This window comes from Syngnathus leptorhynchus, chromosome 5, assembly GCF_054491065.1.
Source record: "Syngnathus leptorhynchus isolate UIUO chromosome 5, UIUO_Slep, whole genome shotgun sequence".
Lineage (NCBI taxonomy): Eukaryota > Metazoa > Chordata > Actinopteri > Syngnathiformes > Syngnathidae > Syngnathus > Syngnathus leptorhynchus.
In genome coordinates this window covers 9,068,103-9,078,212 of record NC_141199.1, presented here as the reverse complement: position 1 = coordinate 9,078,212, position 10,110 = coordinate 9,068,103, and the positions used below count along the sequence as shown (strand labels likewise).

The following is a 10,110-nucleotide window of genomic DNA, read 5'->3' as shown; positions in this document are numbered from 1 at the left end:
CCGCAACACTCCTCGCCCGCTGCGTTCGAGGCAGTCGGGAAGAACAGAATTCCATTTTAAGAGAAAACATGAATAAGATGAATTCAAGTGTGACGTGTCATTGAGGTTGGCCACACCCATATAAACACATCATTACGAGCATTTAAAGAATTACAAGTAGCATTCATTCGACCAGAACTCATTGTGAAAACACCAACTTAAGCTTAACATCCACCCACACCAATATTCACAGAGCTGTATTTCAAGCAAAAAGTGAGATGGCGGTACTTCAACACTTCCAAAGCCAACAATGTGCATGCCAGGTATAATCGGTGATTCAAATATTCTTTTTAGTTTTCGAAGAAATTTTAACATTACTCATTGACTACCTTATTATATACGTATCATGCTCTGCCGGACGCAGATTAAAGATGAAAAGATTTGAGACTTGGCATAAAATAATAGATGTTTCTACTTTCTATCAATGTGACAGACACATAGAACAAATACCTTTACTCTTGGAACACATCAACACATTCAGTTTGACTTTCAAAGGATTCCTACAAGAATTTGTTCCACAGTGCAATTTTCACTCTAATGTTAATGCTGAGAATTTATTGAGATTTTTCTTCAGGATGAAATAGTGGCAGCAAAGTTTGAACTAAAGCCAGTCTTGTGGGATGTATTTACACTTGACACTGTTTTGTTTTTATCCCCCTGGTTTTTACAACAACAAAACGTTCTGGCTTCCATGTATTGGACGGCTGAGTTCACAAATATTACATACTACTCCAAACTTGTGCATGATGACTTACTTTTTCATGCACCATTTCTCTTTACGCTTAAACATTAACAGCAGTGGAGCCTAAGAATGAACGTTTTTTTTTTATGTACTGTGGACACTTGACGTTGGTTTTTTACCTTGTTTGCAGCAACGGGAAGTAGGAAGTGAATATCAGGAAGCGCGCAAAGAAGCGCAGGTGAAAAGGAGTGTGCGAGGAACAATCAAGAAGTGATAAATACAGAACGCCACCATCGTGTTGTGTTGTGTCTAAAGGAGAATGAACTACGAAGCTGCAAACCCAACACAAATCCATTGCAGGGCAAAAATAGAAACTCTATCATGTAGAAATTATTTCATTTTTTCTCAGAAATGTAATGTACTTGGTCAACACCGCAGAGTTTATATTTGATTGATTAGTACTGTATCCTTCTCACACAGATCCCTTCATATTTAAATAATGCCAACCAATAACAATATTAGCAGTGTGTGCGTGTGCACCTTTGCATTTTTTTTTCTCAATTACCTTATTATAAAATTGATGTCATGCTAAACGGAAATAAAATATTCACATAATTATATAGTTACTGTACGTGTTAACTTTATCTGCTGTATTTCATTATTCCAGTCCGTACAGTGTATTCAGATAAAGCGTTAGTTTAGGAGAAATTGAGTCTCGCGTTACAATGGCGTCCTCTGTTGGTCATAGTTTGTATCGACACAAGAGAAAAAGAATGCACACTAGCGACGAGGGACTCGATGTGGTGACCCCTGATGGGACAAGCTGAAAGTCACTAAATCGCTGTATTCGCACACAATTTGAACACTTCATGACTTCATTTGGATCTCAATACAATGAATTATACAGCCATAACAAAAGGGGAATGTATTGTATTCTAATCTTACATTGACAAGTTAATACAAGTTGAATTATATAGTATTTTAATATGATTATTAAAAAAACGATTAACAAATGTTCCAGGTATCTTGCATGTTTTATTTTTTTTATATAGAAAAGAAAGCAAAGCATCTCTTTAAGTGGCATAACGTTAGTACTGCTAATTAGGAGGACAAGTGTCAGTGTTGTGCTCAATAGAAAAAAAGGGCAGCTACGCTTCCAGGCTTTTGTGACTTGAATGTTGTAGAAAATGCACACAAGACATAAGGAATAACCATTAGACTTTAAAAACAAAATGAGCACATTTTATGCAGCTGCCAATACGTATGTGTCTGTCATCATAATCGTGCATGTCATTCTTTTCAGATGTCATCGCCTTCAAATGCTCACTAGAATTACATGTGATGCCTGGTTAAAAATAGTTTGGCCAAGTCAAGTCTGTTCAAAAGCATTAAAACTGTGCATGTGGTGTTGAGATCAATGCTAATACATCTCAGCTGACCCCCCCCCCCAAAAAAAATGCATCTAAAGATCATTTTACAGTGGTACAATAAGACCCATGTTGAATTTAGACACTTCGCAGCAGCCAGTTTGGAGGTGAGACCCCAGACTGGGAGAAGTAAGACCACCACCATGGTTTTTCCTGCTGCTCGATCTCCCCCTCAACTACATCTGGCTCGCTGTAGCGTTCAAACTGATTGTAAGGGTCAAATCGATCCCATGTCTCTGTCATGGGGAAGAAGTGGTCATCAATAACAGGCTTCAGGGGAACCTGGATACAAAATGAAGAGGACAGTGACAATAGAGAACACTTCATCAATCCTAAGGAGCAGCACAGTCAATTGACCTTCTTTAAGACAAAGTCCACCCGTCCAGCCTTTTTCAGGTTCTGAGGGAGATGAACCCGTTTGCTGACCCTGGAGTAACCTTTGGCAGTTGCTGTCACAATGTGAGTACCAGGGGTAAGCAGACGCCAGTAGTCTCCACCTTCATCTGAAGGACCAGGGTGCAAGGGCGATGATGTCAAACAGGCAAACAAGAACAGAGCCAAGTCGGAACAAGGCGATACTGCAATTGTATTTTACCCGTGGTGATATCTTTCCGAATCCCTTTGACAGCGATGGTGGCATCTTTGATTCCATTGCCATCAACATCCTTTACAATCCCTTTAATCCCCCGATGAACCTGTATGAGCAGCCCGATGAAACAGTGAATACCATCTTTGTCAATAGCACTATATTTTTTTCATCGTGTCATTTCTGGGAGCGGTTCGCATGCAATTAATGTCTAACAAAACAATCAGATATACTTGCCGACTCTACAAATTTGAGCAAAGCTTCTTTGTTCCTCTTCCATTCGGGGTAAAGCTCCAACTCCGAGGGGAATTTGTCACAGCCCAGCTCTACTGTGATCTCCAAACAATTTGTGTGCAGATAGTTAAAGTCCGACATGCCTGTAAAGGAGAAATATTGCATGTAGGAAAGGCACCATTAGAGTGTTTTGAAATATTTTTAGATCACTCTTGTCAAAACACATTTTTATAAACAAAGAGAATGGTCACTTCACTGATGTCACTTCATTTACTAAGCATTCCCATAATAATCAAGGGTGGTGAGCTATAATGCTGAAGGCATTGGAAAACATGCTCAAATGAAAAGCTTCTCTTTCTTACCTCCAGGAAAACTGTACCACAGTGCCCCATTGATGATGCCCTTAGTTAGGTAAAAGTGTGCCCCACACCTGTCTGTGTCAGTGTCTGACATGGTGGTATGGGCGTCTGCGTAGGTACGAGCCAGTTGCTTAAACATCTGCAGGTGGCATGGTTCGTGAGAGCACTACATCAATAACTATTTCCACGTCATCCTTCCATTTTATTTAATCATTACCCGTTCATCTTGAGTGGGTGAGAACATCTTCTCCTCCTGTGGGTGTCTGGAGTAGTCAAAGGGATAAGAGACTACTAGCTCACCTCCATGGAGGCTGGCTGACTGGACAAAAGGAATTGACCTGCTCCACTTCATCACTGCAAAGGTCTCTGGTGCCACCTACAGGGCATAACGTGTCATGTAGCAAATGTAATTATCAATAAATGTGATGTAATTTCATCTTACCTTCTCAAACCAATAGCCATCAGGAATCGGGATGTGGTCAGTGCGGTAGTGCTTGCTGCGACGATTCCGGTAGAAGACAGATGTGAGATCAGGAAAGTTGCGGTTCAGGTCAATGTTCTGGGCGTTTGTGCGGCCGTGAGTCCAACCGTTCATCAAGTGACCCTGAAACATTTATATTCAAACAACTAGGAAAATTAAACCACATGGAAAAAAAAGTGAGATCAATCATATTGATGATCATGATGAAGATGACAATACGTTGATGTTAGAGGGAGCAGGCACCGTTGAGAAAACTATTTGGCGATTAGTCAAGAAAACATTAGACTATCTCGGTTAAGTCTATTGTTAACATGTAGACAAGACCATATATCCGACAAAGGTAGTCCGATGTCAAATGGCATTCGAAGACATTTGAACATATGATCAGTCCTTTGAAAAAAGTTTAGACATGCAGAGCAGAAACACAGAATAAGAACTAGCAGATCTTCAATTTCTTTTGCGCCAATTGTGTTCTGTATAAAAAAAAAATCATGAATGGTGCTCTTGCTGACTGTTTTTTAAATTTAGATTCAGTTTTGTTTCAACTCATGTTTTTTTCTCCTGTCTCTTTTCCTTCATCTCGTCTCCTCATTTTTAATCTCCATCTATTCTATTCTCTTCAGCACTTTTCCTTGTGTCAACCAATCAGCTCCCTTCAACGTCTCAACAATTTGTTTGCATTCTACTTTCCTTTTGTCTTTCGGTTCATTGTCGCTGTTGTTTGATTTTATTTTTTCGAGGTGGGTGATTAATTGACACAAGAAAATGGTGGAGACTAAAACCTAACAGGTTAAATAAGAAGCAGGGCAGGACTCTGGAAAACAAGACATAACATGAAACAAAACTAAATCTACATCAAAACAAAGTCAACAAAAACACGTATCATAACAGTGTTAACATGCGTGAGAAAAGTCATGCTTTTAAAATGACATTTGATGGAAAATTTGTTTGGTGAGTGGAGTTTTACAAATGCATTGCAGTATGGAAAAGCATGGTGATGATGACAATGATGCTGAAGAAATACATGAAATGGTGAGTCGCTTACTGATTAGTAGAAAATAAAGTGGTTAGACTTCTCCCACTACCATGTAGTGTATGACATGTCAATTCTGCTTGTGGAAAAGCTCAAAATTCATGACTCAATCTGGTCGTGGGAGGACCTGAGCATAAGGACAGACAGATTAGAAAAAAAACAGATTGGGAGGTTGAACGTTTGAGTACTGCCATGAGTCAATAATTTCAGATGGTCTGCACTATTTATAGTCACATTTCGGATGACGAGGGCCAAGTTTGGCACCCCCCTTCTGTCGGTGATTTAAAATTGTGCAATATTTACGTCATTTTGAAGTTCTGTTCTATATATGAACAAAGGGATGGGTGTATATTTTGATCCAATTATTTAACTCAGTTGAATCAATTATTAAAATAAACATACAAGCCTACACTGATTTGTGCAAATTTAAATAAGAACTGCATGTGTTAGCATGCTTTCCCATAATAAATGCACAGTGGAAGAAATCTTATGTAGTGTCATCGTTCAGAGACTTCAATAATATGAAGTTCTGACTTTACACCAGACCCTCCCATTTCAATTTGCCAAGAAATCATATCATCAAATCAGCACTTCATGCCTTCACCCCTCCTCTAGAATAACAAAGCAGAGTGAACTGACAACGGATAATGGCAGTTTGTCTTTTTTTTTTTTGTACTGTTAACAATATTTACTTCCTGGTTGATGAGCTCCGGGTCATTTCTATCCTCTACCTCTGCAGCGGCAATTTCGTAGCCGTCGGGGTTCATGGAGGCCAAGATGTGAATGCGGGTGGTGTTGATCAGGGCTTGTATGCGTGGGTTTCCCAACATATACTCCGAACACAAGTACTGAGCCAAGTAGATGAGCAGCTGCCGCCCCAGCACTTCATTGCCATGCATGTTGCCAATCAGCTTGACCTCTGGCTCCACTAAAGTATAAAAACAAAGTGTGAACATTACAGTGATATCGCCTTCAGAAGTTGGGTGTGGTGCTTGGTCACAATCCGAGCATCAATCGCTGATTATTGTCATTATTATTGGAGGTACAGGGGGAATTTGATCAATTCATCAACTGGTGTTAATGGTACAGTATCGTCGGAATTATGTGCATTTATATGTAGTATTAGTTTATAAATGTTAGCATTTGCTTGTTCAGACACTTTTCTGGGTTGTAAATTTCATTTCTTGTTCTTTGATTATTACGACATTTACATAGACATGCTTATTTAGCCAATGGCTGATTTAAAGATTTTCTGATCAAAATGTTGTTTGACTTTTTAAGAACATTTTTCCAGATCATTTGTTTTACTCCCCATACTGTACTACTTTTGGGGTGTTTGATTTTGGAGGTTAAATTATAATTCAAAAATCAAAAAAAATAAATGACATTTAAACGAGAGATGGGCATCATAATCAACGACTTGTCAATTACTAGCCAGGCGTGCTGATGCTCAGGCCCAACTAGTTAGTGTTCTCGAGGAGAACAAAACTGCATCATCAATGTAAAGTTTTAAATTATAGCTACAATATGGCGATGTAGTCTAAGGCCTACAATCGACTTGATTTACAGTAAACTAACTCAAATACATGTATAACTTACATAGTTCATGCTGTCCAGGATTGTTGCTGAATTCGATGACCAGTAAATCTCGTCCCTCTGTGCTGCGGCCGATGCTGTAAACATGTGAGATGTGGGAACACTTGGCTGCTGTCCTCTTCAGTATGCTGTACATCTGACTGTTGCTGGTGTGGGTGAACTGGATGATGGTGCTGGGCCTATCTGGTGAGAGGCTGGACCTTGTTTGTTCCTGTCTGGCTAAAGGGGATAGGATGGGCGCGGGAGGACTAAGTTTAGAATTCTGTTGGTATAATCGAAAAAGTCTAACAGTTCTCTTACCTCTTAGCGCCGCCAGTGGATCAAAGCAGCCCTCTTGGTCGCTTGCAAAGAAGCGGTCACAGTCCAGGAAGTATGGCCAGGCCATGTTTATGGTCTCAAAGTTGTGGCCACAGTCCTTCCTTAGGGCCTCACACGTACTACGGCAGGGTCTGATAATCTTGTCATCCTGGCATGGAGACATGAGAACTGAGCAGCCCACCAGACGGATGTCAGGGGAGCATTCTCCGTTCAGCAGGCCATGGATGACACTCAGGAGGAGGTACTCGGCCCCCGATTCGGCATCCGTGCGAGTTTGATGGCCCAGGATGTTGGGAAACATTGTTCTGAAGCGGCAATAGAAGATTTCAACTTAATAACTGACTGGACGTAGGTAAATAGTGGTTCAAAAGAAACGATGCATGTTGACCTGCATTTGACTCCCACAAGTAAGAGTAAAAGCTCAAAAGTGAGAGGAGTTGTTTTAATTCCAGTTTGCTGGTTTGTTAGTTAGCTGGCTCGTGCAAAAACTACATCAACGATTTCCAGGAAACTTAGGCGCTGAGGACAAAACTATTGGTAAGACTACAGATAGAAAAACCCATAATTTCAGAATAGGAATGGAATAGTCTTGGCAGAGGTCTGTGTTCTGGTTTTTATTCCAGCCACACATGCTCAGTTCTTGCTTACATTGTTTTAAAAACTCACATAAGTCATTGCACCTGAAGCCAGATGAAATGCAGCACCCTTTTAAAGCTCCACCCTATTTAGTCACTGTAATGTCAACAGGGATTGTTTTACCACTCTCCATAATAGCTGACACAAAATACAATATAGTAATATACACTGCTAAAACAAAAATGAGGCCAACACTTAATCACCGGCCACAGAGACCTCCACGTGCTAACCAGAAGTAACCTGGCTGTGTTTTGGGCAGCAGGATAAGATCTTAAGATCCACTGCCAGAAAAGCTGGGGCCCTGGTTTCCTTCAGCAAGCCCAGATACGGAGAGTGCATACAAACAAGTTGAGGCCACACCCCCTACCATGTTATTAATGTTATTCATTGTTTAGAGGAAATTGGCATACTTAATGAACTTTGATTGGAGAATGATTCTGAATCTGAATCAGATTAGGGTTTACATTGAACGTTCCTCTACTACAGCCTCAACAAATGATACAATGCACTCAATAAAGATTTTTAATTCAATTATTTCATTGTATGTATAAATTTGTTAGTTGAAGAGCAGAAAGTAGATTAACCAAGCAAGGCAATACTGTACAGAGGACACTGGGGCTCCTTTCTTTGGTGTTAAGTGATAGTACCAACCTCTAGTACTCACCTCGTGTATCCCACATCATTACAGTAACTCAGATGCATCTCCGTGCAGGTAGCTGCAGTGAACAAAAACATATGTTATCACACAAAATTCATGTACGTTTAGTCAGGGAGCCAGCCAGCCAGTCACAAACCGCAGACATACTATAAACAAACAACCAGTCACAACATGGTGAGTCTTAAGTTACCCTAACATCCTTGTCTTTTAGAATGGAGTCATCAGACAAAACTATGAGGCAGATATCCAAACCACTAACATACTACGTTGTGATTTATATCATAAAACAATATACATATATAAAATATATCAATACAAACATAGGGTTGCAATGTATCCAGATCTAGTTTGTTTGTTGTTTGTTTCCAATCATTCATGAATGGAAAATGTAGGCTTATCTTAGATTGATGTTGAGTTACTTACGTTTTGTTTCGGTCACATTGTTATTGCATCTTCCTGTGTGGGGGAGGGAAAAATGCCACACATGAAATTGGATGAAATAATGGGACGTAACATGTATATATATAAACGCTAGAGGGCGCCATTTGTCTACACAATGCAGAACTTTGGCTGTTTTGTGAAGTGATTTTTTTCTGGGTAATTTTAAAGCTTTAGAAATAGATTATACTCAATTTATACGCAAAGTTGAGGCAGAGCTTAAATCTACAGTCAAATATACATATACTGTGTATAAAGAAGAGAATGGTGGATGAATGCGCACACATTGAATTCAATGGAGGCCACCCATGCGGTACGCATATAGACAACCTTATAATGATGCGCCCTTTATTTCTAAAAGACGTAGGGAAAAAAAACATTACAATTAACTCACCCAAAAGTTGGTCTCCTGGATAGCAGGTCTGTTGTGGCGCGCACCAACAACTTTCCGTCAAAGCCAGAAACACCCCCCAAAGTCCTAAATGCATGTTGTCTTTTTTTTTTTTTTACGTAGACTGACAATTGGGTGATGTGGCAGCTCCGAGTTGCGAGTCACAACTTATTGAAAGCAGGACGCTAATTACAACCCGCTGCACTGAAATCTCCTCCTTTGTTTGTGCAGCGCATCCCTGACCCAAAAGAGTTGAGCCTGGCCAAGCGAGGCTTTACTGCTGCACTGATCATATTTCACTGCGCCGCTCGCTCCGTCTGGTTGTTGGGGGTGGAAAAGGAGCGAGCGAGCGTACGTGGTTCACTCATTGAAGTCGAGTTCAAACCAGCAACACAGTCATCATTGTCTCAAAGCTGGCAGAAAATATGTGCAAAAAAGTTCTGATTTATTTTTATTCATTCCCTTCTTCACAACTATTGTGAATTAGTTGGAACCTTAAATATTTGGCTGTCAATACTTTTCATGACTTCTAATTTCAATTTTATTATTTAAAAAAAATTGCTGTATCTATTAACAATCAAGGCAGGGACAAAAAACGTCGTTTTTAAATGACACAAAACCACATACTTGGATGAAACTTTGAGGAGACACATGACCCCTCACATAGTCCGTTGAATCAGTTTGTCGATCTGAATGAAAATGCAGATGGAGGAATTTGTTTGCATTTGCCAACCCCTCACCAGAGAATCCAAATAGTTGCATCAGGTCAATATAATTCTAAAATTTTCTGATCTAGGAGATAGCCTGCTCACTTCAGGCAAATTGTTTGCTGAGTTGTTTTTACTTAAGTATATTTTTACAAGTTGGGTCTCTCAATTAATTTACACACATTAATTCCAAAACCACCATGTTTTTACTGGACAGTTTATTCTTGAAACGTGAATTTGTGTTGTCTTGTGGTACAATCACACAAATTTAAATGCATGGCACTGGACACAATATTAAAAGTCAATTCAACTGTTGTCTGAGTCTAAATTATAAGATTTTATGTACATAAATAAGATTTCTTTACAATGTCAATGTAACTGGAAATGTACAGTACAATACCATTTATGATATAAATGCAAAATGTATAAGCTTGTGTACATTTACTTGTGTGAAGAAATCCTTGTCAGTGCCTCTGAAGAAAAACTGATCAGCCCTATGGAAATTAACAGTCTGTAGCCTTTAAA

The 10,110-nt window shown here is 39.6% G+C and overlaps 1 protein-coding gene across 1 annotated transcript; it reads right to left on the bottom strand.

Annotated features, from left to right (window-relative positions):
- Nucleotides 1-1,744: 1,744 nt before the first annotated feature.
- Nucleotides 1,745-9,150, bottom strand: cpz (carboxypeptidase Z). Its single transcript, XM_085911848.1, has 13 exons — nt 8,882-9,150; nt 8,473-8,505; nt 8,056-8,107; nt 6,738-7,060; nt 6,441-6,656; nt 5,534-5,769; nt 3,770-3,931; nt 3,545-3,703; nt 3,331-3,466; nt 2,972-3,111; nt 2,744-2,843; nt 2,506-2,651; nt 1,745-2,430 (listed from the first exon to the last, which is right to left on the bottom strand). Exons 1-13 carry the CDS (start codon nt 8,973-8,975, stop codon nt 2,227-2,229), a joined length of 2,001 nt encoding a protein of 666 aa, XP_085767974.1. The 5' UTR covers nt 8,976-9,150; the 3' UTR covers nt 1,745-2,226.
- Between the last annotated feature and the right edge of the window lie 960 nt (nt 9,151-10,110).

What these genes read in the sequence shown, in the direction of transcription:
- cpz (XM_085911848.1), bottom strand. Translation starts at nt 8,975, where the DNA reads ATGCATTTAGGACTTTGGGGGGTGTTTCTGGCTTTGACGGAAAGTTGT. An exon ending in TCCAGGAGACCAACTTTTGG is followed by an intron (nt 8,506 to 8,881) that starts GTGAGTTAATTG and finishes TCCCCCACACAG; the next exon opens with GAAGATGCAATAACAATGTG. An exon ending in CAATGTGACCGAAACAAAAC is followed by an intron (nt 8,108 to 8,472) that starts GTAAGTAACTCA and finishes TGTTCACTGCAG; the next exon opens with CTACCTGCACGGAGATGCAT.